Source organism: Callorhinus ursinus, unplaced genomic scaffold (genome assembly GCF_003265705.2).
Source record: "Callorhinus ursinus isolate GAN/ISIS: 27379988/994484 unplaced genomic scaffold, GSC_fseal_2.0 scaffold126, whole genome shotgun sequence".
In the NCBI taxonomy this organism is placed as follows: domain Eukaryota; kingdom Metazoa; phylum Chordata; class Mammalia; order Carnivora; family Otariidae; genus Callorhinus; species Callorhinus ursinus.
Window position 1 is genome coordinate 203,461 of NW_027397188.1, and position 23,431 is coordinate 226,891.

General features: G+C 50.8%; 1 protein-coding gene across 5 annotated transcripts in view; it reads right to left on the reverse strand.

Moving 5' to 3' along the window:
• CAMSAP1 (calmodulin regulated spectrin associated protein 1) overlaps positions 1-23,431 on the reverse strand; it is a 65,875-nt gene that overhangs the window by 36,450 nt on the left and 5,994 nt on the right. For 4 of the 5 annotated variants that reach the window (XM_025860166.2, XM_025860167.2, XM_073890112.1 and 1 more), the window contains exons 3-4: positions 7,513-7,775; positions 6,344-6,505 (exon numbers count right to left, since the gene is read on the reverse strand). In XM_025860166.2, the coding sequence (XP_025715951.1) occupies positions 6,344-6,505; positions 7,513-7,775 (425 nt within the window). Of the gene's footprint in view, positions 1-6,343; positions 6,506-7,512; positions 7,776-23,431 lie in introns of those variants that run through there. The other variant, XM_073890113.1, reaches the window with a different exon arrangement.

Here is a 23,431-nt window from a genome sequence, read left to right on the forward strand (position 1 = left end):
TGACAGGGAGCCTGCTCGGGATCCTCTCCCTCCCTCTCTCCCTCTGACATTCTCCACCCCTGCTCACACCCACGCTCTAATCTATAAATCTTTAAAAAAAATAATGATGAAAAAATAGAAGCTATCTAACTGTTGAAAGCAAAAGTACTACGTCTGAGGTTACAGTAAAGTGAACAGCAGCAGCATCGTGGAGGCCAGGAAGGGAAAAGACATTTCTGACATCGTTTGTGAAAATGGTATCACTTTATCTGAAGGCAAACTGTCAAGAACTAAAGATGCATATTGTAAGCCCTAAACCAGCCCCCCAAAAACTACTGGCTAAAATGGAGTACTGAGAAATACTCAGTCCAAAATAAGCCATAAAAGAAAAAGAAAAGGAAAAAATGAGATAAATAGAAAGCAGATATCAAACCCAGATATCCCAATAATCACATTATATAATAACTGGTCTAAACAATAAGGCAGATTCTCATTTTAAACAGAAAGACAAGAGGGGGCACCTGGCTGGCTCCAGTGGTGGAACCTGCGACTCTTGATCTTGGGGGTTGTGTGTTCGAGCCCCATATCGGGCGTAGAGGTTACTGAAAACCAAAATCTTAAAAAAAAAAAAAAAAAAAAAAAAAAAAGAATGACAACGAGAGTAAAAAAGTAAAAATCAGAGGACAGGAAAGGAGACAGCACTCCCTGATGACAAAAGGGTTAATCCACCCAGAAGATACAGAAACCCCAGAAACTGTAAATGTAACAGCAGACTGCAAACACCAACACAGCAACGTAAAACCGACAACGGACGCTGGCGACCTCAAGTCCCGTCAGAGCGGCCGTGGGACGGGGCGCGCACAGCCGGTTCGCGCCCACATGCAGCGCACGCCGCCCCGCCCCGGCACAGCACGCACCGTGCTCAGGTGCGCACAGACCTCTACAAAGCCATGCAGCGGACCGGAGAACAAATCTCAACAGATTCAGGACTGAAATCACGGACTCTACTATCTGAGCACAACAGAATTAGAAACCAAAGCACTCAAAGAGACCTAGAATCACCTCCCCCAACTGTGTGGAAACTAAACTACAAACTTTTAGGTAACCCACGGAGAAAGTAGGACTCTAATGACAAGAACGAGCACTCCGGCACACGAACGGGGGATGCTCCTGCTCAGAGGGGCTAGCAGCTTGAAATGAAGAACGTGCTTTCTACTTTAAACTAGAAAGGAGAGCAAATTACATTCAAAACAAATAGAAAAAATAATTAAAAGAGAAGTTAAATAGAAAATAGAAGAGATCAGTAAAAATCTAAAGTAGGTTTTTGGAAGATTAAGAAGATTGACAAACCAGACCAAACCAAGGAAAGAAAAAAAGTGACAGAGCAAGAAACGAGAGGAGACATCACTATAGACATACACACATTTAAAGGATAATAATTTAATTCTATCATTTAAGTAAAATTGAGAAATTCCTTGAAAGTCACAAGTCACCAAAACTGACACAGAATTAAATACAAAACCTAAAATTGGGCAAAATATTTGAACATGCACCTAACCAAAGAATACATACAAGTGTCTTTAGGCGTTGGGGAAATGCAAATGAGAACCGTGGTAAGAAAGATGCACACAGCCACTCAAACGGCCCCACTGACAGACCGACCATGCCAAGTGCTGGCAACGGTCCGGAGCGACCGCCACTCCCTTATTAGCGGGAGCTTCACACGGAAGATACTTTAGCAGTTTCTTCTAACATTCAATAACACGTCCTTATCACTGACCTGGCAATTCTACTCCTACGTATGCTGCTGAAAGAAGTAATGAAAACACATCTGCATGTAGACTTGTACACAAGAGTCCCCAGCAGCTTTATTCACAGGAGACAGACACTGGAAACCACCACAGCGTCCATCAACAGGGGAATAGGGAAACCATGCTCTGTTCATACAACGGAATTCTCCTGAGTATAAAAAGAAAACCACTGACAGATGCACTAATATGGATCAATTTCAGAATCATTTTATTCTGTGAAAGAACCCAGCCACAAAATGAGCACATACACATAATCCATTTTTATCAAAACCTAAAAGAGGTAAAACTAACTTCAAGTGAAGAAAGCAGATCAGTAGTAATCTAGGCTGGAGGATTAACTGCAAAGGGACACAAAGGAACTTTTTTAGAGTGATGGAAATGTTACCTTGATTGTGAATGTTAAACAGACAGCCACTTGTCAAAACTCAAAGAACTGGACCCATTTATTGCATGCAAATCATATAGCAGTGAAGATGGGTTTCATTTGCCAAAGACTAAGCAACTGGCTAGGCATCAAGAAAAATGTCAAAACCACAAGATGGTTGTAAAACTCCAGAACTCTGGGGACACAGGACAGCTCAGTCACACACACACAGAGTAGGAAATCTGGAGAACAGCTCGGTGGTGAGTCCCAATCCTAGGGAGGGCAATTCCCCAGCCCCCTCCAGAGTGCCTGATGATCCAGGGGGAGGGAAGGGGCTTGTTCAGAAGCTGGGAAATGCTGGCAAAGCTGCAGCCCTTCTGAGCATGCTGCCATGTCCGGACATGCTCCCGGCACAGAGGCACCAGCTGAGAGGGCGGCCAGGGGGCCAGCCCGGCACGGACGCCAAGGGCTCTCCAAAGGGCGGGAGGCAAGTGCCAGCTGACGGGGAGGCAAGAGCCTATGTAGCAACCACCGAGCCACCTAGGCTGGGCAGGAGAGTCCCTAGAAGTGATGCCACACAGAAAAAACACTCACAGAGGTCACCTGACAGGCCTGTGACTCCAGAGCAGCTGAAAGGGGTGAAAGCACCCAGACAGACAAACACGGAAAGAAAGTGAACCCACAGAAATACCTTCCCAAGTAAAAACAGGCCAGCATGGCAGTGAGAAAAGCTTAAGTCTGTACTCAAGTGCATCACCCAGCAGGAATCTTGGGAACACTATCTACAACCACAGTTTCAAAGAAGATTCAGATCTTATGAGGCACTGAAGATTGATGCTGGAGAGAAAACTCTCCTATGTGAACTCTGAAGAGCCTGAACCTTATCAAACATGCAGCAGTTTTCAGTGGAGAGAAAACCCACCTGCAAAATGAAGGTGGGAAGGCTTTCAGGCCCGCTGTAAGCTGTCAGGCATCAGGGGACCCACAGCCACTGGAGCTGTGGAGGAAAGGCTTTGGGGAGGAAAGGCTTTGGGGAGCTCAGACCTCATCACAGTTCAGGAAAAAATCCTCTGAGTGCAGAGAGCATGGGGGCGCAGCTCGCCCTGCATCAGAGCTCACATCTGAGAGAAGCCTCACAAGCAGCAAGTGCCAGAAACCTGCTGAGTGAGCACACCCCTTATCTGACACCTGCAAATGTGCGCTGGAGAGAAACCACGTGAAAACAGTAAGTGTCGGGGGAGCCCTTGGTCAGAGCTCACTGCTCAGTCAACATCAAAGAACACACATGAGGGAAAACCTATCAGTGTAAGAAACATGTTCATATGGAAATGCGACGGAAAGAGCATAACATGGAAAACACTGAATAAAATATAACTATCGGGCAAAGACAAAAAAAGGTCACAAAAAACTGAAGCAAGTATTAACTCCAGGAAAACCAAAGTGTGGTGAAAAGGGTCTCAAGCTGTGAAAATGTCTTTCCTACTCAGAGTAATGTCATGTCTGACTACAGATCCAACCACAGCAGGCCATGTGACCACAGCAGGCCCGCAAGGACCTGAGGGGAAGGTCACATGAGCGAATAGTAAATCAGAAGGCAATGCCTACCAAAGGCAGATGCAGCACCAGAAACAGTGCACGTCTTTAAAACACAGCGGTTAATACCAGAAAACACATGTGAGCAGATAAAGTGATGCTGCTGAACCATATGAAGATCACCTTCCACATATCAGCCAAGGTCGTCCACAGGCAAAGAGAAGTAGCAATAACCTGGAAAATTGTGTATAAAAATATGGTACACGGACAACACCCTTGGTATATGAGAAACTTGATCAGGCAGGGGAGACCCTGCCCCCCCAAAAAATATGATCAAAGATAATAAGCAATTTACCAAAAAAAAAAAAAAAAAAAAAGGAAATAGCCTTTGTCCAGAAGGTCGCCTCTTGGTGGGGGGCACCATATACTCTATTTTTTAAACTTTGATTTGACCAGTGAACAGAAAAATAAAAGTAAAATAAGACACTATGTCTCACCTTTAAAAATGGCAAGTTTTTTTTAGTAATATCTAATCTATGGGAAGCCATGGAATAAGACACCCCATGGACTAACAGTATGAAAAAGAGTACAATCGTATGGCCAGAAATTTGGCAAAAACCAGTCTAAAGCCTTTAAATGAACCTCAGCTACACGGCAACCACCGCCCACCCGTTGTGTGTGGGAGGCAAATGCTCGTGACCCCCTACGGAGCCAGCACCTAGAGACAACAGCAGGTGGGCAGCAGAGCTGGCCCCAGAGACCCCCTCCCCATCCTGCCAAAGGGCAAGCCTCAGCCTAGGGCCCAGCACCTGGAAGGCCCTAATTGTGCTTTTAAGCCTATATATTACATCCAAATGAATAAAAATGATGAGAATTTATATCAAAACACTCCACTTCCAGGTGGTAAGGTTATAGGGAATTTATATTTTGTTTTGTTTGCTCATCACGTTTTCTAAATTTTCTATGATGACCATGTCACTTCATTTGTAAGAGGAAAAATTCAATAAAAGTTATCAGAGGAAAAAAAAGTGAAAACTTGAACTTTAGCAGGGATGAAACATATTACAGTGAATATTGTCAACATACCCTAAGGAGGCTGTGTGGTGACAGACAGCAGCTCCGTCTGTGGCAACCACAGCACGATGCACAGACCTGTCGAACCACTATGTGTACACCTGAAGCTAACGTGCACTGTATGTCAACGATAAAAAAAAATAATAAAATAAAATTAAAAAAACACTTGAACAACTGACCATAGGAAGCTCATGTTGGGATTTACAGAAATATCACCCAAGGAGGAGCGCCTGGGTGGCTCAGCTGGTTAAGCATCCGACTCTTGATTTCACCTCAGGTCATGATCTCAGGATCGTGAAACTGAGCACCATGACGGACTCCACACTCTGCGTGGAGCCTGCTTGAGAGTCTCTCTCTCCCTCTCCCTCTGTCCCTCCCTACCTCTCTCCCTATCTTAAAAAAAAAAAAGGAAAGAAAGAATCACTCAAGGTTCAGTTTCCTACGGAAACTCGCACCAGTCCCGAACATCATTTTTTAACCAAGTTCTTGTGGGTGCTTCCCACATGCACAGGATCACACAAAGCCAGGAGACCAGTAAGACATGGTGCCCCCCACCAAGAGGCGACCTTCTGGACAATGGCCAGCTCCCAAGTCCAAACCAGGACCCAGAGGTTCTAGTGAAACCTGGAAAAGCCTTCTACCTTACCGAGCAGAGATTTAAAGCCGTCTGCCCCTCTATTTGATTCCCCTGACCCACACCTGGGTAGGAAACCAAGTAAACAACAGGGCAAGCATCTTAGCTAGAAGTCACGACACGCACTTGACATAAGGCCTTGCTTCTCACGACAACGGAGGAGGCCCTTTGAAGGGAGCCAACACACACACCATGACCTGGCTTTGCCATGTCCTTCGACTAATTCCATGGCCAGTGATTTTTACCCTGCCTCTTACTAAAGTCTTACTTTATAAAGAATACACGTGCCAACTGTATAGCGAAATCATTTTAAAATTTGTGGCACACTAGAACAACTTCACAGGGCACTGCTCCATCTTCTGCTTCCTCTGCTTTATTAGCCAAGTGTCCCTCGGTGCACACCTTTTTGCAAATAAGGATGCTTAATAACCAAAAAGTTTTGGTGAGGTAATCCTATAAATTAATCACGTGCCACTAAAGATAACTCTTTCTGTACATTGTATAAAAGATTACACTGTAAGCTTCTAAACTTAAAAGGAGGAAACAGCACTTAGGAACAACACCACTTTTCTCTTAATCATCAAGACGCCTGTAAGATCGAGCACTCCTCTGATGCACAGAGGCGCTAAGATAAAACTCCAGAGCGTAAGAATCCAAACCATGAGCATGTGCTGCTCATCATGCCCCACTCACACCCTTCCTTTTCTTGTCCAGGAGCACACCTGTGTGCACTGCAGCAGGCGCACTGCCGGCCACAGCACATTCATTTACTGGTTCGGTGGCCCCCGCTAGGAGCTGGTTCTCAGCGTGACAAACGAGGAGGGTGCCTCCCCTCCTCTGGAGGGGGGGAGCACTGCCACCCAAGGAGCACCCCGGGCCACTCACACTGCTCAGGGAGACGACCCGCAGCCCCTTGTCCCCATTCTGGCCACGGCTCCCAGCACTCACCTTGTTCACCCAAAACACCATGGCATCCTCGAGGTCGTACGGAAGCTCTTTCGAGGCACTGAATGTTGAGAAGCGCTTGACACTGGCCACCACCTTCTCGATGCTGATCATCTCCACGGTATAGGCCATCATGAGGGCATCCACCATCGCCATGTGGGCACTCTGGAAGCAGAGGCAACAGTCAGGGTGGCCCAAACCCACCTCTCCTACCAGGTTCAACACAGAGACCCTGCTCACAAACTCTGACCCAACTGCACTGTTTCAAGGTCATTATCTGCAAGTTACCCGTCCCCAGGGTCTGGCCAACTTGGCACCCTGTGGTGTGAAGGGCTCCGTGCCTCCTTTCTCATCTCCATGGCAACCTGGAGAGCCCCAAGGGTAGCATCTCTGCTTCATGGCTAAGAGAAAAGGTACAAGGGGAAGAGTTGTGCCCAACGCTGCAAGACCACAAACGGGTCCCTGGGTACCAGTCAAGAGCGCTGAACACCAACATTATACCACACCTTTGCATCCTTTCTTCCCAGAACCCGAGGAGCGTCCTCTTGACTCCTAACCCATCATCCCCAAAGCCCACGAGCGAAAAGCCACAGAATGCAAAATGCCATTGAACAGTCAAAACAGCAATATGGGAGGCACCAAAACTCGCTGACCCAGGGTGGTCTGGAAAAGTCATAGCAGTGGTGTGGCTTCCAGAGAAAAATGAGGAGGTGGAGAAAAAAGCACACTTCCTTCTTTATCGGGACAAAAAACACAATATGCATGAAACAATCCACCAGGATAGGCTCAACAACTGTTCAGCACAACATCCGCAAAAAACTTCCCTCTTTCATTAACATGCCTCAACTTAAGCTCAGCATCCACAGAGGAATCCACTCCCAACGAGGAAGCGGCTCTTTTCCCCTTTCTCTGAAAACACAGGCACTAGAAGAGAGGCACAGCTCAGGGCCTCACGGCTCAGACGCAAACCTCGGCCGTCCTGTGGGGCACTCGTGCTCAGGCCATCTGCACCTTCAAGCTTTGGGGCTGACCTGGCCACACGCACGCAGCCGAGCTGCAGAACGACAGCCGGCAGCACAACAGGCTGGGGCGCCGTGCAGGGGCCCGTGGCACCAGAAGCAGTCCCCGTTGGCGAGGGACAGCCCCTGCGTCCACAAACACAGGAAACTCACCATCTTTATGGGTGCGTGGCTGAGGTCGGGATCCGTCACAGGGGTGTCGTCGCTCTCCATCACGTAAATCCCTTTCCGGGACAGGGCCTGGATGACAGACTGGTGTCCCTGTAAGGCGGCCACCTGGTCCCCCTTCAGGATGAGGCTGCAAACACGGCAGTACAGTTCGCTGGACAGCAGGAGCTTGATGACGGGTGGTTTGATGTGCTCCTGCTCATACTGATCAATGTAAAAGGGGTCCCTGAGGTCCTCGGGGATGTCATCTGAGCCAAGGAAGAGATTACCACATGAGCGTGACGCGTCCATTCAAACTGCTAACAGAGGACAGAGCTGCCACGGATCACAATGGGTGACTAATAACATAAGACCACCCCACACTGCATAATCCCACCCCTTCTCCACCGGCAGAGGCAAACAAGTTGCTTACACCACCTGGGGCGGGGTGTGGGCAATGCACACCCCTCGGCAACTTCACCACCACAACCTCAAGGAGCAACTCTTCCTGACGCAGGGGGGCAAGAGGTGGGTGTGGGAGCCCAAAGGGGGTAGTGGAGCCAAAAGGCAACCGAGACACAGTCAGGCTAGGGGGGCAGGGCACCCGGTCACCCTGCGGGACAGCGTGCGGCACACCCAGCATCAGTGCTACACTGATGTCCTTGACTCAGGGAGGGAGTCAAGTGCATCTTTTTTCTGACATCCAGCTGGAGATGCGAGCGAGACAAAACACCAGGGTCTCTCTGGACGAGAACGCCGGGCCCACAGGCACCCTGGCAAACCCGGAGCAGCGGCCCCAGGCCTTCACCTGACTTCTGTCCCTGTGTTACAAACGAGGAAACAGAGGCACAGAGAGAGGGCACAGAGAGAGGCGGCAAAAACCAACTGTGAACGTGCCTGATTCAGGGTCTACACCGCCTCCCACAAAACTACACCAGCCATCTGTGTATAGCTGGGGACACTCACTTTCTAAATGGCCGGAATGCCCCCCCCAGTGGTGTCCCTCACACTTGCCCTGCAAGATGTCCACTGCTGTTCTCCAAGAGTGGGGGACACTCTATACTCAAGCGGACTGGGAAACACGAAGCTAAACAGAGTTAGGCTGATCTCTCCCAGTGAGGCCCGTAGACCTTTACCTCTCCAGCCCTGAGACCTCCCCCACGGTTGAGTTCTGGAACTGTCCTGACCTGTGGAAGAGTTCAGACAAGCCTAGTCTCTCCAAGAAGGCTGGTGAAGGAAACCCATGACACCCAGTGCTGAGACCCGGGGCCGCCAACACACCCTCTCCCTGCTCGGTCCACAGGCTCTCTGTGGCACCATCTGAGGAAGAGGAGACCTTGCCAGTGACCCCCAAAAGCATTCTCCACCTCTTTCCCTGGCCCCTCACCCTCTTCATCTACAGGCTCTATTCTCAGAGCCTGAATCACCTCATTGTGGGTCTGGGGCTCCTCCGTGTTCCCCCACGGTCTCCTTAGCACTTCACACCCGTTCTTATTTCTAACAACGGTAGCTAACATTTACGCCGACCTTTTGTTTTCAAGCACCGCGGTTCAAAGCTCAGGTAGAGCACCAGGCAGCCCAGCAGGCCCAGAGGGCCAGGGCCGGAGGGACACACCCTTGTCTCAGGGACAAACCAGCAATAGTCTGGTGAATGAATGGACCCTGTCAGAGACTTAAATCCTCCAGAGTTCTGAAACACAACAGACCATACCAATAATAAAAGAAGTGAGTCCCAGTGCAAAACACAGTGGGAAGATTCCTGCTTTCTTGGTAGGTGATGGTGACATGTGAGTGGGGGACTAAGGGAGGGAGAGGAGCCGTACCAGGGAACAGCCAGCAGCCTGGGAGGACACACGTGGAGGACGCAAGGCCTGGTCCCAAGCAGGATGGAAGTCAGGGGAGGGCACTGAGCCAGGGAGTCCAGGATCTGAGGACATTTGCGGGGGGAGGGGGGAGACACAAGGCTGACCAGGGCAGGAGCAGGACCAGCCAGCACTGGGACCTTGGGACCAGCCCCCCAGTCCTCCACCTTTCTCCATGCCTGCCCCACCTCCAACCCCTCTGCCAGCTGCCCCTCATTGCTCCAAATACTGGAAGGGGCACTTCCCACCTCACTGGGCAGGTGACCTCAATGATCCTGACCCCAGCCATGCCCCCAAACTCCTCCATCCCTCTGCCTCCTTGAGATCAGCAGGTGGAGGCCGCTGCTGGCCACGGCGCCTAATCTGCCTGTAAGTGAACTCCACCTCTCCCACCTGCCCCTCCTGGGCTTCGTCTCAAGGTCAGCCGCTCGGACCAAAAGCTTCAGGGTTATCCAGTTCTCTTCCTGCCAAACCCTGGCAACTCTGGCTGACTTTCCCTTTGAAATAGATCCAGGAAATGACAGCCACTGCCATGCCACTGTCCCCCTAGCCCCAGCCCCTCTCACCTCTCACTTGGGGACCTGATGGGCTCCCCTCCAGGAGAGCAGAGGCCTGCAGGCCTCAGCACAGAAAGGTGCCCGGGGTCACAGCTCTGAGAAGACGGGATGGCACACAGGCACAGTGGGGGGCTGGCCCTAGGAAGGACGGGAGTCCTGGGAACCCCGGAACCCGGCAAGGCTGGAGAGAGCACCCACCATGGCTCTGCAGCTACATTCGCTTACAATCTACTGGGTATAAAGGTTTTCCCACGGGTGGCCCACTTAGTGGAAGCTTCAAAAATAATCACTATAAATTAATTCGTAAACCACTTTTTAATTATGTATGAACATGAGTCATATAACTGATTCACCTAACCTGCAGATTCAGGATCCTGTGAGTTACTGGAAAATGATGCATCCGCTCCAGGTAAATGCTCTGGACTTCAACAAAGGCCTCCTGCTGCCCAGTGTCCCCGCCCGTCCCACCAGGGCACCAGCTTCCTGCCCACCCCCCGCCCTCACTGGCCCGCAGAGCCAGCTAACTGTCTGCTTCAGGGGACTCAACTCCGGCCGAGACTTACTTGTGCACAGTTCTGAACTTTCCAATCGGTTGTACTAAAGTCAACAACTATTTAAAAAAAGACAACTTTGTAAACGCCTTGAACCTATCACTAGTGACTTATTCTTCCTTTCCTCTACAAACCAAGAAACCAGTTTGTCAGACTCATTCGTTTGTTTAGTCATTATTTACTGGGCCCCTCCTCTGAGCCAAAAATGCGCAGCAACGAGGGGAGTGGAAGCGGAGAGCCACTGCCCCAGGCAGAGGCTCTTCAGACGACCGAGTGTCACCAGGTGACATGCACACAAGGCGCTGGGCACCACGCAGAAGGGCACGGGGCGCTGCGGGGCAGATGGGCCGCGGGCCGCCAGCGGCCAATGCAGCAGGAGGGAGGGGCGGGGACAAGGACCCACGGAGGACCCACGGGGAGAAGGGCCCCGACGAGAGGACTGCGGGAGGCGGCGGCTCGGACCGGCAGACCGCACGGGCCACTGCCTCACTCGCCCAGCAGGCGACCCACCAGGCACCGACCGGCTGTGTGCGCCAGGAGGGCCCTGGGGCCGTCAGGGCCTGCGGCCGGCTCAGGTGCTCCGAGGGCCTGCAGTAACGGGTGCGACCGGCCCCGGGGGGGGGGGCGGCAGGGACACCCAGGAGGCAGCGGCATCAGGGCTGCGCTGCAACCAAGACACACAGCACGGTCCCCACTCCGCCAACGAGCTGCGGGCGGGGCCTTCTGCTAACACCGGAACCAGGAGCGCGGAGGACGGTCAGGGGAGGGGGACACACCATTCTACGCGTGATGTCTCTGAGGTGCCCGTGGGGCCCTCGCGGAGATCTCAACAGAGACAGAAAAACACGGAGACCAGAGCACGAGAGAAAGGGGCTGGCTGGAGACGCAGCCTGGAAGCTACGCCACAGGGAGAGCGCGCGGCGGGGCAGCCCCGGCCACGGCCACCGCGCACGGGCCGGCCTGGGAAGGGGCGCCGAAGACCGCCGGGAGAAGTGATCAGGGAAGGCGGCGCGACAGAAGGTGGGGTCGGGGAGAGAACACCGCAAAGCAGGGTGATCCGTGGGACGAGACACCAGGAGACCGGAAGGCGTCCGCGGATGTACCAGCAGGAGGCAGCGCTGGCCTTGGCGAGGGGCAGGGAGCGGCCCCCGTGAAGGACGAAGGGGCCGAGGAGAGGGCTCTGAGGGAGGCAGCGGGGCCAACAGGCGGCAGCAGGAGCAGGTCTCACTGACCGCGGGAGAAAAGCCAGCAGACTGAGGGCTGAGAGCCACGGGAGGGAGCGCCCGCCACTAGCAGTGCTGGCAGCCCTGTCTCTGGCTGAGAGGGATGGACGGAACGAAGGACAGACAGAAGGCGGGAAGGGTGAAGCAGCAGGTGAGTGGGAGGGCAGCAGCCACAAGCTGAAGCAGCTCCCACCAGACACCCGGAAGGCAGGAGGCAGGGTGTCCGCTGCGCAGAAGGCTCCCGAGCGGGAGGGCAATGCCTGGTCATCAAGCAGAACCGCGCGCCACAAGGGCGCGGTCTGGGGGACAGCAGTCCCGGTGACACGGGCCTGCAGTGACAGCACGGACACTGTGACTGGCTGGCTGGTGACGCAGGGCTAGGACCCTGTGGGTGCCTGTGACGCAAAGGCAGTGTGAGGGATGGGAGGGTTCTGGCCAGCCTGCACCACAAAGGGAGGGCACTACGTGCAGAAGGAAGTGGAGATGGACAGCAGGTGCGCAGGGGACAGAGGGTCAGAGCCTCCTACTGCTGGGCCTCCCAGAACCTCAGGCACTAAGAGGGCCTGTGCCCCTATCCCCCAGGTTGGGGCAGGTTCGGTCAAGGCAGGGACATAAGTCACGGTGCCGAGGGCAGAGCTGGAGTCCATGCGTCTTGCACAAGTGTTAGCTGCCGCTGCCATCCACACGGCCATCAAGAGGTTTAAGAGGTTAAAGAGACGTGTCAAGGAAGCACCCATGCCGTGGCTGTCCACCACTCCACCCTGCAGACCGATGCCACGTCCCTGCACCCAGAGTTGGCCAAGAGCCCCCCACTGAAGCCCGAGACCCCAACAGGCTCCAGCTGGGTCTAAGGACAGCAAAGAGCACCCAGCCGCCAGCAACCCCATGGTGCCCAGCCCCAGCCCAGCCCATCTCCCACCGCATGTGGGTGCTCAGACGTCAGCATTTGTGCCACTGACTGAGAATCACCACTACAGAGGCTCCAAAGGTGGCTGTGACAGTCTCTATCAAGAAGACCCACAACGCTTCGCATTGTGGACACGTGGAAACAAGCTTCCCAAATCATTGTAAGGGCGGTAAAATTGGCCAGAGGCCCTCGAATTCCGCCCACACCCCCAGCCTACGCTGGGAACACCAGACAGAAAAGAAAGAAAAACAGCTGTGCTGGGCAGAGCCCACAGAGTTTCCTGCCCTACACCAGGCAAGCACCAATAACAAAGCCGTACCCAACAGTCGCGGGGAGCAGGGCGCCCTGTGGGTTCTTGTCTCCCACTGCTTTCCTGAGGCAGACTCAGTTGCAGGAAGCACAGACTTGTCTTCTAGCCAGACCAGGAGGGCAGACCCTGGGAACAACCCCCACCCCAGAAAGCAGGAGGGGCTGCTGGATAGGGAATCCTAAAATCTGTGTGTATTGTCCCGGATGACCCGAGTTGCCCGTGTGACACCAACAGGGATCAGCACAGCAATGACTTAATGACACTGGGGCCCAGGTGTCACCGTAATGTCCTGTGGACAGGCCAGAGGGGCCCAGAGGCTTTCAGGACTAAACCAGCACTGAGCTGAGGCCCACAAAAGGCAGGCCATCGGGACTCAGTCTCAACCTAACTGGGCTTACTACCTGTTTAAAGAAAAATTCTCTAGATTTTAACAGGATCCAGAGTCTCACACGTAAGAGTCAGAATGTCCAAGATACAATCCATATTTACTCTGCAAAGAAACAACTGTCGGAAGAAAGGCAATCAAGAGACCCCAACTCTGTGACGGCCCGAACATCAGAGACGTCTGACAAGGACACAACTGGTTTTTATAAGCATGCTCTAAGAAGGAAGAGCAAACGTTTTTTAAATGAATAAAAAAACACAAAACTCTGAGAAACTCCAGGAAAAAAGAAGTCCCAGGATGGAGGGAAACCAAAGAGCAGAGCAGAGGACAGCCGGGCGCTGGTGAAGCGAAGAACGGGCTGCAGACCTCACAGCACTCCTCCCCAGTGAGGTGGAGCAGCAGCAGCACTGGCCCAGCACACAGCACTGCTGGGCACCGCCGGGAGGCTATGGAACCCAAACTAAGGTGAGAAACAGACCTACCAACCCTCAGCACGCCCCTCCTCCTCCCCCTCACCTCCGCTTCGAGGCCCAGAGCACAACTCAGGGACAGTTCTCTTACCAAGGACCATGCCTAGGGGAGGGGAGGGCTGAGCACAAACCCTAGTGCCAGCATCCTGGCAAGACCCTCCTCACTCACACCTCAGAGACTCCCCAGGAAGTGCTAGTCCCCCTCCCCAGAGAAGTGACAGCATGCGCAGCTAACAACCCAGGGATTCCACCGCAGGCGCCCACCAGCAGGACCAGCGTGAAGGAGGTGCAAACTGAGTACCCTGTATCTGGCAAGGGAAGATTCGTGACCAAATGCAGAGTTTAGGATCTTTACACACCCACATGGAGAGGAGTTGTCCAGTACCGGCAGACAGCATAATCCAGACAGTACACACAGAATGAACACCGTCAAGGGTCGGGCTAGCTGACGAGGGCAAGGTTGCCAGGGCATGTTCCAGAGAGCCCACACTCCAGCACGCTCACCAGATGGGATGCTCCTTCCTGTGTCCCGGGAGGACCTGCGCATCCAGAGCAGGCATAAAGAGGTCAAATGGGGGCGCCTGGGTGGCTCAGTCCGTGAAGCATCTACCTTCGGCTCAGGTCATGATCTCAGGGCTTGAGCTCCACTTCGGGCTCCATGCTCAGTGGGGAGCCTGCTTCTCTCACTCTGCCCCTCCCCTCGACTTGTGTGTGAGCTCACTGGTGCTCTCTCTCTCTCTCAAATAAAATCTTAAAAAAAAAAAAAGAGGGTAAGCACATTTCTGGCAACCTTTCAAGTTATAAGGGCAAAACTTGGATTTGCAGGGCCAGACAAAGAGAGCAGGGAACCCTGGTAACCTCGCAGACACTCTCGACTGGGAACCCCAAAGGCTGCACCCTAAGAACAGGCTTGAACTGGAAGCACAGCAGCCCTTGAAGGCACCCAGAGCCACGCACTGGAGGGAGGGGATCAGAGACTGGGGCCAGTGTCTGCAAATGCAAGTTCCTCCCGGAGGAAGGCACCACCTCAGACTTCTGATGATCCCCACCATCTCCCAGACACCTCACCCGTTCAGCACAAAGAAAATAAGCAGATGAACAAAATGACAGGACATCCTGCACAAAGCCAGCAGAGACAATAGGCAATAGAAGCAGGCTCCCAGGCCTGTGGTACTGCCAGGCCGAAGGAGGGTCAGGAGAGCCTCTCCCCACTGACCACCACGAACTCTGCATGAAACCAGAAGCAGCCACATGAAGATTCTAAACGCCGACAACAGCAGGCAACTGTGGGAGCAGAAGCAAAGCCTGAAGCAACACTTACGGGGTCGCCAGCTCTGTATCCACCTCCTCTCCCGCCCTGGACCTGAGGGCAGCCCAATGCAGCACCATGCAGCAGACACACAGCCAAAATTCTTACGGAAACCGGGTCCTTCCAGCCAGGGGACCAGGGAAAGGGCCCCGCACCTGGAGAGTGGGAGGGATCCCGGGCTTTATTCCCTCCCTCTCTTCCAGCCTGCCCTGGTGACAGGAGGGCGACAGTGCACACAGTGCACGCAGTGGGACCCGCTGAGAGGGAAAGGGCCTCTGGGGTCTGAAGCCGGGAGCCTACCTGCTGTTTCTGTCCTCTCTTCGCTCACCACACTGCCCCAGGCGCACGGAGGTGCACAGTGACAGCACGGGCAGCCCTGTCTTTCTAGCCAGAGGAGAGGGGCTTCTTGGAGCCAGAAAGTGTAGGGGGAATCCAAGAAAGGAGAGAGCCGGGAAAGGGACCCCCAAATTCCATGGATGAACCCACACAACCCTGAGCTACGTGCACGTGGGACAGACCCAAAGAACCAAACTGACCTTGAAACCACCACACACAAACAGCAAAATAGACCCGTGGCCTGAACCTAAAGGTGATTATTACCACCCAGCTACAAAACAAAGCACCAAAACATATCAACAGTATCCGGAAGACTTCAGCAGGATCCAGAAAACAACCCCACAATGTAATACTCAAAATGTCCAAGACACGATCCAAAATCAGTCAACACGTAAAAAATAGGAAAGGGGCGCCTGGGTGGCTCAGTCAGTAGAGCATGTGACTCAGTTTCGGCTCAGGTCACGATCTCAGGGTCGTGGGATCAAACCCAGAGCGGGGCTCCGTGCTCAGCAGGAAGTCGGCTTGGGATCCTCTCTCCTTCTCCCTTTGCCCCTCCCCATCTCGCACACTCTCGCTCGCTCGCTAAGTTACCTAAGTAAAGCGTTTTTAAAAAATAAAAATAAATGGCTCAGCCAGTTAAGTGTCTGCCTTTGGCTCAGGTCATGATCCTGGGGTCCTGGGATCAAGTCCCGTGTCAGGCTCCGTGCTCAATAGGGATTCTGCCACTGCCCCAGCTCGTGCTCTCTCTTTCTCTTTCTCTCAAATAAAAAAAAATAATAATAATAATAAAATCTTAAAGAAAAAAAAAAAAACACTTTCTTTCAGGGGCGCCTGGGTGGCTCAGTTGTTAAGCATCTGCCTTCGGCTCAGGTCATGATCGCAGGGTCCTGGGATCAAGTTCCACATCGGGCTCCCTGCTCAGCGGGAAGCCTGCTTCTCCCTCTCCCACTCCCCCTGCTTATTATGTTCCTGCTCTCTCTGTGTCAAATAAATAAAAATCTTTAAAATAAATAAATAAATAACAGGGAAATGTGACCAATCCTCTGGAGGAAAAGTCAATCAACAGATGCCAACCCTGTGATGATCCAGATCTCAGAACTATCAGACTTTTAAAGCATGGATTATAACCAGGCTCCATGAGGTCAAGGTCAGGACTCTTAAAATAAATGAGACGATAAAAGTTCTCAGCAGAGAAATAAAACTAAAGAAAAAAAGAACCAAAATTTGAGAATTGAACAATACGGTGTATGGACAAAACATTCACTGAACAGGAAGGAGAATGAAGAAGACGGGGAAGTGGGTCAGTGAAGCTGAGAAATGTGCGTGAAGTCATCAAGCTGAAGACACAGACTGAAGAAAAGGAAGAGCCTCAGAGAGCAGTGGGACATCAGAAGTCTAACGCCTGTGCTCCTGCAGAAAAGACACTGGTGCCCAAAAGCATCTGAATAAGTCATGGCCAAAATCTCCCCCTATTTACTGAAAGACACAGATTTGCAGGCTTAGGAAGCCCAGCAAAACCAAACAGAACTGACTGGAAGAAAACAGTGGCCGGCCGCTTCCTAATCAAACTGCAAAGAAACAAAGATGAAGTAACAGGTTCTCGGGACCCACGGCTAGAGTGATCAGCTATAGACCTCCCCTGACCATTCTTATAACAATGAAAGGAAAAAAGACAAGAGGAAGGGGCGCCTGGGTGGCTCAGTCCGTGAAGCGTCTGCCTTCAGCTCAGGTCATGATCTTGGGGTCCTGGGATCGAGCCCCTCCCATTGGGCTCCCTGCTCCGTGGGGAGCCTGCCGCTCCCCCTGCTTCTGCTCTCTCTCCTTCTCTCACACACACAGTCTCTCTCCCAAATAAATACATAAAATCTTTAAAAATAAAAAAATATATATTTTTAAAAAGTAAAGCAATTTGGCAGAAACACATTTTGGAAATTACAAAAAAAGAAAAGAAAAAAGAGCTTGGCAGATTAGAAAAATGACAAAGCAGAAGCTCTAGAACAGAAAAATACAATAACTAAATTTTATTTCATAAACTGGACTGGTGAACAGCAGACCAGCCACCAAGAACATGCAGTAGAGAAAGTAAATGACAGACTCTGCAGGTGTCACAGGAGTGTGACTAGAGGCCCACAAAGGAGAGAAAACATGGGACAGAAACTGTATTTCAACAAATAGACAAGAATTTTCCCATACTTGTAAAGTCATGAAACCCAGCAAGATAAAAAAGGAGATGTACCCACCAAAGAACATCCTGGTAATAAGCATGAAACTGAAAAACAGAGCAAAAACTTAGAGCAGCCATGAAGGACCTGTGGTCAAAGACAAGGTGGCATGGACTTGTCCTTCCCTCCTCCTCTCCTCTAAGTGCAACCGTAAAGTCAAAAGACAACCAAAGGAGGGGCCCTGGATAGCTCAGTTGTTAAGCATCTGCCCTTGGCTCAGGTCATGATCTCAGGGTCCTGGGATCGAGCCCCGCATCGGGCTCCCTGCTCAGCGGGAAGCCTGCTTCTCTCTCTCCCACTCCCCCTGCTTGTGCTCCCTCTCTTGTGGTGTCTCTCTGTCAAATAAATAAAATCTTTAAAAAAAAAAAAAAAAGACAACCAAAGGAGAATCTGAAAGCTGCCCGAGGAAGGCAAACTGTTTTGGGACCCCCGGACTGGAGGATGGCACAGCCACAGGGAACCTCACAACCCCCAACCCAACAGAAGGTGACCAAGACCTGGTTTTCCTGACCCTCAGCTAGCAACAGAAGGCAAGCCAAGTGGGCTCGTTCCCGCCCCTCACTGACCAGGAGGCCTACCTACTACAGCAGGCCAGCCTGGCAGAACCAGTGGGGGACAGAAAGAAAGCCCCACTAATGAGCAGTCTGGAACACCTACCTCCACAAAGCCCCCAGGGGCCTGGAAGTACTCTCCTTCCCCACCTGGCCTGAGACACACACCATCCCCCCAACAGTTTGCAGAGCGGGACCCCACCACGACAAGCACCCGGCCTGGGAAATGCTCTCTGTCCTCCAGAGGCTCCAGGCAGTCCAGCGCCAGGAAGCTCTTCTGCTTCCTAAAAGCAGCACCAGGAGGGCCAGTGGGGGTCCCCACGGCCGCAGAAGCACCAGGCACATATCCCAGCACCAGTCGGGCTCCAAATGTTAGGCAGTCTTTGGCACCACACTGCACAAAGGTAGGCCTGGGCCCGTGTGCTGCACGAACTGTAAACGAGACCCAGAGGCTCCCACACAACAGGCAGAGTGACCAGAAAACGACCGAAAATCACTCATCACACCCAGAACCAGGAAAATCATGACTTAATGAGGAAAGACCACTGGCTGACACCAACACCAACACCAGTGGAATGTTGGAATTCTCTTACAAGGACTTTAAAGCAACTCTCATAAGAGTGAGTCCACAAGCAATTACAAATCCTCTTGAAACAAGAAAAATAAGAGAATTTCAGCAAAGAAGAAGAAATTATAAAAGAACCGAATACAAAACTGCAAACTGCAGCAACAAAGTGCACTGGCTGGCTGGACTCAACAGTGCACGTGACAGAAGACAGAGCGGTGAGCTTGTGGACAGAGAAACACACTTCCCCAACCTGGACAGACAGCAAGCACCCGAAGAAAAATGAGCCTCAGGGACCCGCAGGAGAGGAACACAAGAGCCAACATTTGTGTCCCTGGAGTCCCCAAAAAGAGGGGACAGTGAGTGGTGCCGAAAGAGTACTGGAGGAAATAAGGGCTGAAAACCTCCCAAATATGGCAAAAAATACAAATCCACAGGTTTCAAGAAACCGAGTGAACCCCAAATAACACAAACCCAAAGAAATCCACACCGAGACACATCATTACTAACTTCTGAAAATTAAAGACAAAGAAAATATTTGGAAGCAGCTGAAGAGAAACACTGCACTCCAAACAGGGGCCCCAAGCTCGATGGGCGGCAGGTCTCTCCCAGAGCCACAGAGACTGGACGTAAGCCCCGCACCTTTCTCATGTGCTGTCGGAAAAGAGCTGTCGACCAGACTTCACATCTGGTGAAGGAATGAAGGAGAAATAAAGACATTCTAATTGGAAAACTAATTTTATTTATTTATTTATTCACTTATTTATTCTGCCCAAGAGAAGGGGCAGAGAGAAAGGGAGAGAATCTCAAGCAGACTCCACCCTGAGCACGGAGCCTGACATGGAGGCTCGATCCCAGGACCCTGAGGCTCACGACCTGAACCAAAACCAAGAGTCGGATGCCCAAATGACTGAGCCAGCCAGGCACCCCTAGGCAGAGGAAAACTTAAAAAAATAGTAATTTCCGGGGCACCTGGGTGTCTCAGGCGGTGAAGTGTCTGCCTTCGGCTCAGGTCATGATCCCAGGGTCATGGGATCGAGCCCCGCGTCGGGCTCCCTGCCCAGCGGGGAGTCTGCTTCTCCCCCTGCCCCTCACCCTGCTCTCGTGCTCTCTCTCTCATTCTCTCTCTCAAGTCAATAAATAAAATCTTCAAAAAAAATTTTTTTAAATATGAAAAAATATAATTTCCAGCAAACCTTAAATGAATGTCTAAAGGAAGTTCTCCAAATAGAAAAAAATGATAAAAGAGGGAATCCTGGCGCATCAGGGAGGAAGAATAACAGAAAGGTACAGATAATTTGGGTAAATACAATAGACTATCCTCTTCATGAGTTTTCTAAATTACATCTGGTGACAAACAAAACCCCAACACCTTCAGATACTCACAACAATGGCATTTAAAGGTGGAGAGAACAAAGGGAGCAAAGTGGAAAAAGGTTTTCGACACTTCACTCAAAATGGCAAAACAATACCAGTCAGCTGATGTAAGTCATATATACTGTGATACCCAGAGCAACTACTAAGAAAACTACACACGCACCCAAAAACAACATAAACAAATCAAGATGGAATCTTCAAAAGTAGTCAAGTAATGCACAGGAAGGCAGAAAATGAAAACAGGAACAAGAAACATAAAACACAATAAAATGTCAGACTTAAGCCTTAACTATCAACAATTACATTAAATGTAAATACCCTAAGTACACCAAAAAAGAAACAAAGATTGACAGAGTGGATTAAAAAAAAAAAAAAAGCAATACAACTATATGCTGTTTACAAGAAACTCACCTCAAACCCAATGAGTGAAGAAGAGGCTGAAAATAAAGGGATAAAAGAGACTATACCAGGAAAACACTGTTATCAAACAAACAAATGCAGGAATAGCTATATCAGTACCTGATAAAAAATAAAGTAAATTATTAAAAACAAAGAGGTATATTACGTAACGGTAAGAGAGTCAACCCATCAGGAAGACCTTTACAATCCTGAATGTGAATGCACCAAACTGCAGAGCCTCAGAACATGAGAAAAAAAAAAAAATGGAGAGAGCTGAAAAGAGAAACAGACAAGTATGCAAGTATAAATTAAGGGCTTCAATACCTCTACCAGCAACTGACAGAACTGCTACACAAAAATTAACAAGGAGAGAGATCTGCACAATACAACCAAAAGAAGCTAGCGGATACGTGTGGAACACTCCACCCAACAGCAGAAAACACAGTTCCTCCATCCAGTGCCCATGGAACATTCACCAAAAAGACCTTATCCTGGGCAATAAAACAAACTCTACCAAGTTTAAAAGAACAGAAATCCTACAGAGTATTACCTCACCACAACAGAATCACACTAGAAATCATAGCTAAAAAACAAACCAGGAAAATCTCAACAAGTGGAAATTATACTTACAAATAAAATAATTCACGGGTCAAAGAGAAGCATCAAAGGAAATTCAGTTCACAGAACTGAATGAAAATGAAAATACAACATACCAAACGCATGTGGGATGCAGCAAAGGCAGTACTAAGTGGAAAATTTATAGCACCAAGCGCTTAGGCTAGAAAAGAAAAAAAGGCTTAATAATCTAAGTACCTACTCCACGAAACTGGAAGAAGAGCAAACAAACCCCAAGACAAGCAGAAGGGAGGTAGGTGTGGCTATAAAAGGCAACAGAATGTTAAGAGGTCTTTGTGAGAATGGAATGTTCTAGATCCACATTATACAATGTCAATATCCTGGCTGTGATTCCAAATTATGGTTTTGCAAGAAGTTACCACAGGGGAGACTGGGGAAAGGGTGCCCAAGATGTCTCTGTGTAATTTCTTACAAATGCCATGTTAACACACAATTATCTCAAAATAAAAGTTTAGTTTTTGGGTAAATACAATTTATATAGTTTAGTTTAAAACAGTAGCCAAAGACCCAAAAACACTTAACAACAAAAAAAAAAGATTCAAATGGCCAATAAGCACATAAAAAAATGCTCATCATCGTTGAGTCATCAGGGAAATGCAGACCCGAACCACAGGGAGACAGCACAACCTATACACTTGAATGGCTCAAATTAAAAAGACTGACAATGCCATGTGCTGGCAAGGATACAGATCAACTGGGACTGTCACGCTTGCTGGTGGAAACAGAAAGGAGATACGCCGACCTTGGAAACCAGCCAGGCAGTTAAACACCCATGTGACCCAGCAACTCCATGGTCAAGTGTCCCCCAAGACGACAGAAATAGATGCCCACACACAGCCGTGTCCTTGAGTGCTCACAGCGGTGCTATTCATGGTAGACAGAAGTCCCAGCGGCCACACACGAGTGAGTGAGCAAGCACACTGTGGGCAGCCAGACAACGGGGGCCACTGCTCACCCCCTAAAGCAAAAAGGTCTGCACACATGGGTGAGTCTCCAAAATATCAGGCTATGTGTAGGAAGCCACACAGGGAGTAGCTGAGGTGTGATTAGAGGTACAGAAGGCGCTAGAAAAACCAAGCTCATCCACAGCCACCGGAGCACATCAGTGAGGCTCTGGGCTGGGACCCACTGGAGGGGCTCACACAGACCCCTGGAGACGGTCAGTGGAAAGGGCTTACCCTGACCATGCTTAGACTCCTCAAACCACACTCTTGGAGTGTGTGCCCTCTGTTGTACTTAAGTATGTAAAGTGTCCCTCAACAAAGCTGATCTTCCCGAAAGTCTGAACGAAAATTCTTCACTGTATACCTGCCGAACGGGCATTACTCCTCTGAAAGGCACAGGTTTCAAACGTCTCTTCTCTCCTCAGAAACCTTCAAGAGCTCCCGAGTTCACACATGACAAAACCCCACTTCGCCAACCAACCATTCAAGGCACTCCCAAGACCTGGCCCAGGCATTTCTCCCAAGGTACACTGGCCTTCCCACCGGCACCAGCTCCCTGCACCCAGTGCCCACCACTCCCAGCTGCAGGGCTGGCCAGCCCCTGGGCAGGAAGACGCCCCGCCCTCTCCCCTCCTCTTCACCCCATCTGTGCCCTCAACCTCCTCCTCCTGGCTCTTACCCACCTAAGCCACAAATTCAGCCTCACTTATTTGAATGGAACATTCTAGATTCCCTCAGGGGAGTTTCACCCTCCCGTTCCTGTTCTGCCACAGCAGCTGTTCCTCTCCCAGGCACCCAGGGGTCTGAGTGCGCGGCCATGTGGGGCACCACCTGAGCCCCGAGAGGCCTGTCAAGGACCCCAGAGTCCACAGCGCATGCTCACTGAACTGACGGAAGTCTAATTCTGTGTGAGTGAGGCTGAAGTGAGGAGAGGACTCACCGAGGGGCATGGAAGTGAACAGGTTCGCATGCACAATAAAAAGGGCTGGGCCAGGCGGAAGAGTCAGAAAGAGAACCTCACAGGTGCGGTTCTGCCATGAAAGCAGAAAAGCTCCGTGAAATAAGGACTGAATATTCCCGTCAAGAGAGCCCTGTGCAGGCCCGCCTCCCGCCCCCGACATCAGTCAAGCCCGTCTGAGGGTAGAGGGGGGCGGGGCTCTGCTTTCCTAACACCTGTCAGCTCCTCCGCTCTGTCATTCCCACTGCAGACAAACTAGGCTAGGCCTTGGCACATCGAACAAAATGACACCAGCTCTGCTAGGGACTCAATGTGCACCCTCCCAAACTCAGATATTGAAACCCAGTCCCAAGGTGAAGGTGT